The sequence below is a fragment of the Budorcas taxicolor genome, chromosome 16 (assembly GCF_023091745.1).
Source record: "Budorcas taxicolor isolate Tak-1 chromosome 16, Takin1.1, whole genome shotgun sequence".
Lineage (NCBI taxonomy): Eukaryota > Metazoa > Chordata > Mammalia > Artiodactyla > Bovidae > Budorcas > Budorcas taxicolor.
Window position 1 is genome coordinate 27,773,782 of NC_068925.1, and position 2,506 is coordinate 27,776,287.

The 2,506-nt window shown below is 60.6% G+C and overlaps 1 protein-coding gene across 1 annotated transcript; it reads left to right on the top strand.

Moving 5' to 3' along the window:
* Window positions 1–340: 340 nt before the first annotated feature.
* Window positions 341–2,230, top strand: CCDC185 (coiled-coil domain containing 185). Its single transcript, XM_052654272.1, has one exon. The coding sequence runs from the start codon at window positions 341–343 to the stop codon at window positions 2,228–2,230; it is 1,890 nt and encodes a 629-aa protein (XP_052510232.1).
* Window positions 2,231–2,506: the final 276 nt, after the last annotated feature.

The following is a 2,506-nucleotide window of genomic DNA, read 5'->3' on the forward strand; positions in this document are numbered from 1 at the left end:
GATGTACAAATGCGAGTTCAAATTCCTGCCTGCAACACAGGTGGGGATTCACTACGCACCCTCATCTTTAGGGTGCCCCGAACTTTCTACAGCCCCCTCTACCATACGCCCTCTCCCAGCCTCCAGCCGCCTTCCCGCCTCTCGCTGCGCGGGGTGCTAGGAAGGCCAGGGTGGGCGAGGGCTGAGGGCTGCAGCGGCCAGGTGGCGCCGGGAGCATTGTGAAGTGGCCTGAGCGTCACAGGCGGCCGGGACCCCGGGATCGGAGGGCGGGGTGGGTCTCAGCAGCGCCCCCGCCGGGACCCGGGACCCGGATTCAGACGCTGGGCGTGCAGGAAGGAGAATGGAGGACTTCGGCCGCTTCTCCCCGCGGCCCCAATCGGCCGTGTGGGAGCCTCCGCCGCCCAGCGAGGAGAGCGCATCCTTGGCTCAGCTGGACGGGTCGGGACCGCGGACCGAATCGGGCCTGTGCTCCTGGGCCCGGACACCAGGCGAGGAGAGCGAGGCCACCGCGCCCTGGCCTAACCTGCTCTGCTCAGCCACCCCTCGGCCCAGCCGGCGCCCGTACTCCGACTCGCCCCAGGAAAGTCGCAGCCTGACCGACGTGACCCGGAGATTACTAGACCGTGTCAGGAAGCCCCGACCCCGCAGCCGGCGCCTGGACGATGCCTGGGGGGAGACAAGGACCAAGCCCCAGGAGCAGGGAGGCAGCCGGCACAGCCCGGCCTGGCAGCTGGAGCCCCAGCCTCAGCACGGCCAGCACTACCCTCCCGCCCGGGGAGATTCGCCCCCTCCTTACTCGCAGGGAGCTTACACTCCCACGAACCGAGCCTTTGAGGACGAAAAGGCGCAGAGCGGAGACCAGTGGGCAGTGCCGGTCGGCAGGGGTCTACGTCCCTGGTCCCTTTCCTCAGTCCACACGGAGAAGTCTTCTGTGTCCTCCAGAGAGTTTGGGACGCAGTCGGGTTGCCTGCACATCCAGAAAAGACACAGCAACGATCCGGTGGAGTCATTAACCAGCCAGCTTTCCCAGTCCCTAGTTTCCAGCAAGGAGATGCAGAAGCAGCACACCCAGGTCCTCAAGAGCAAGTTGGAAGAGGCGGTAATATCCGCCAGGGACCAGAAGATCGTGGCCCTGGTGCTGAGCCGGCTCAAAAAGGCCCAGAGGATGCGGGAGCTGCAGCAGCAGGCGGCCCTAGCCTGGGAGGAGCTGAAGCGCTCCGACCAGAAGGTCCAGTTGACCCTGGAGAGGGAGCGCAAGCTGCTGCTGCAGCAGAGCCAAGAGCAGTGGCAGCAGGACAAGGAGCAGCGCAAGGCTCGTCTGAACCGGGAGCTGCGAGTCCGGCGGCGGGACAGACGAGCCACCAACACGGTCCAGCAGGAGAGCAGCGGGTGGAAGGCACCGCTGGAGGACCAGGAGAAGCAGCGCCAGGAGAAGCTGGAGGGGGCCCCCTCCGAACCCGAGACGGAGCCGGAGAAGCAGTGCCAGGGGCAACGCCTGCCAGAGAGGATGCTGCGGGACCTGCAGGCGCAGAACAGCCTGCAGCTGCAGAAGAGGCTGGCGCAGGCCTGTCTAAAGAAGCACGTTCACCCCACCAAGGGCCAGAAAAAGATCCAGGAGACCAGTCTCAGCTCTTTAGTCAATTACCAGGCCAGGAAGGTCCTCATGGACTGCCAGGCCAAGGCTGAGGAGCTCCTCAGGAAGCTGTCCCTGGAACAGAGCTCCCGATGGTCCCAAGAGATGCCCAAGGGCCAGATGAAGGAGCCCCACAGAGAGCTGAAGGACAAAGTCCAGAAGGAGGAGGAGCGGTTCCAGCAGGTGAAGAGGTGGGCTGAAGAGTCCCAGGAGCAGAGAAAGGAGCACAAGTCGCTGCTGGAGGAGCTGGCGGACCAGAAGACCCTGCAGACCCAGAGTCAGGTCCACAAGAACGTCAGGGACAAGGCACACCACATTCGGGAGCTCAACATCCTACGGGAGAAGAATCATCACATCCTGAAACTGAAAGCCGAGAAGGAGGAAAGATGCCACATCGAGGGCATCAAGGAAGCCATTCGGAGACAGGAGCAGAGGATGGAGCAGATCTTGAGAGAGAAAGACGCAACCTTCGAGGAATTCCAGAAGATCTCCAGGGCCTCCAGGACAGATGACGTGAGAACACTTGCCAACAACTTCTTTGATCGGATGACCCGGGAGGCCCAGGTCCCAGCCGGGCAGCAGAGAGGGGGCTACTGAGAACCTGATGACAAACAGCTTCCAGCCTAGGTGGCTAGACAGAGATCTGGCAATGTGATTCATTTTCTAATCTGATTATGACTGAGCACTGATTTTTAAAAAGCATATAAAATAGCAGCAACTTTCTCTCACGAACTAGTTTGTTGATTCATTGGGATGGTTGAGAGGGTGGGATAAACATTTCCAAGTTTTAAGAAAATTACTTGCCTTTGTACATTTGGCTTTAAATAGAAAATACTCATTTCGCTCTCAGGTAATCTCAGAAGCGTATGAATG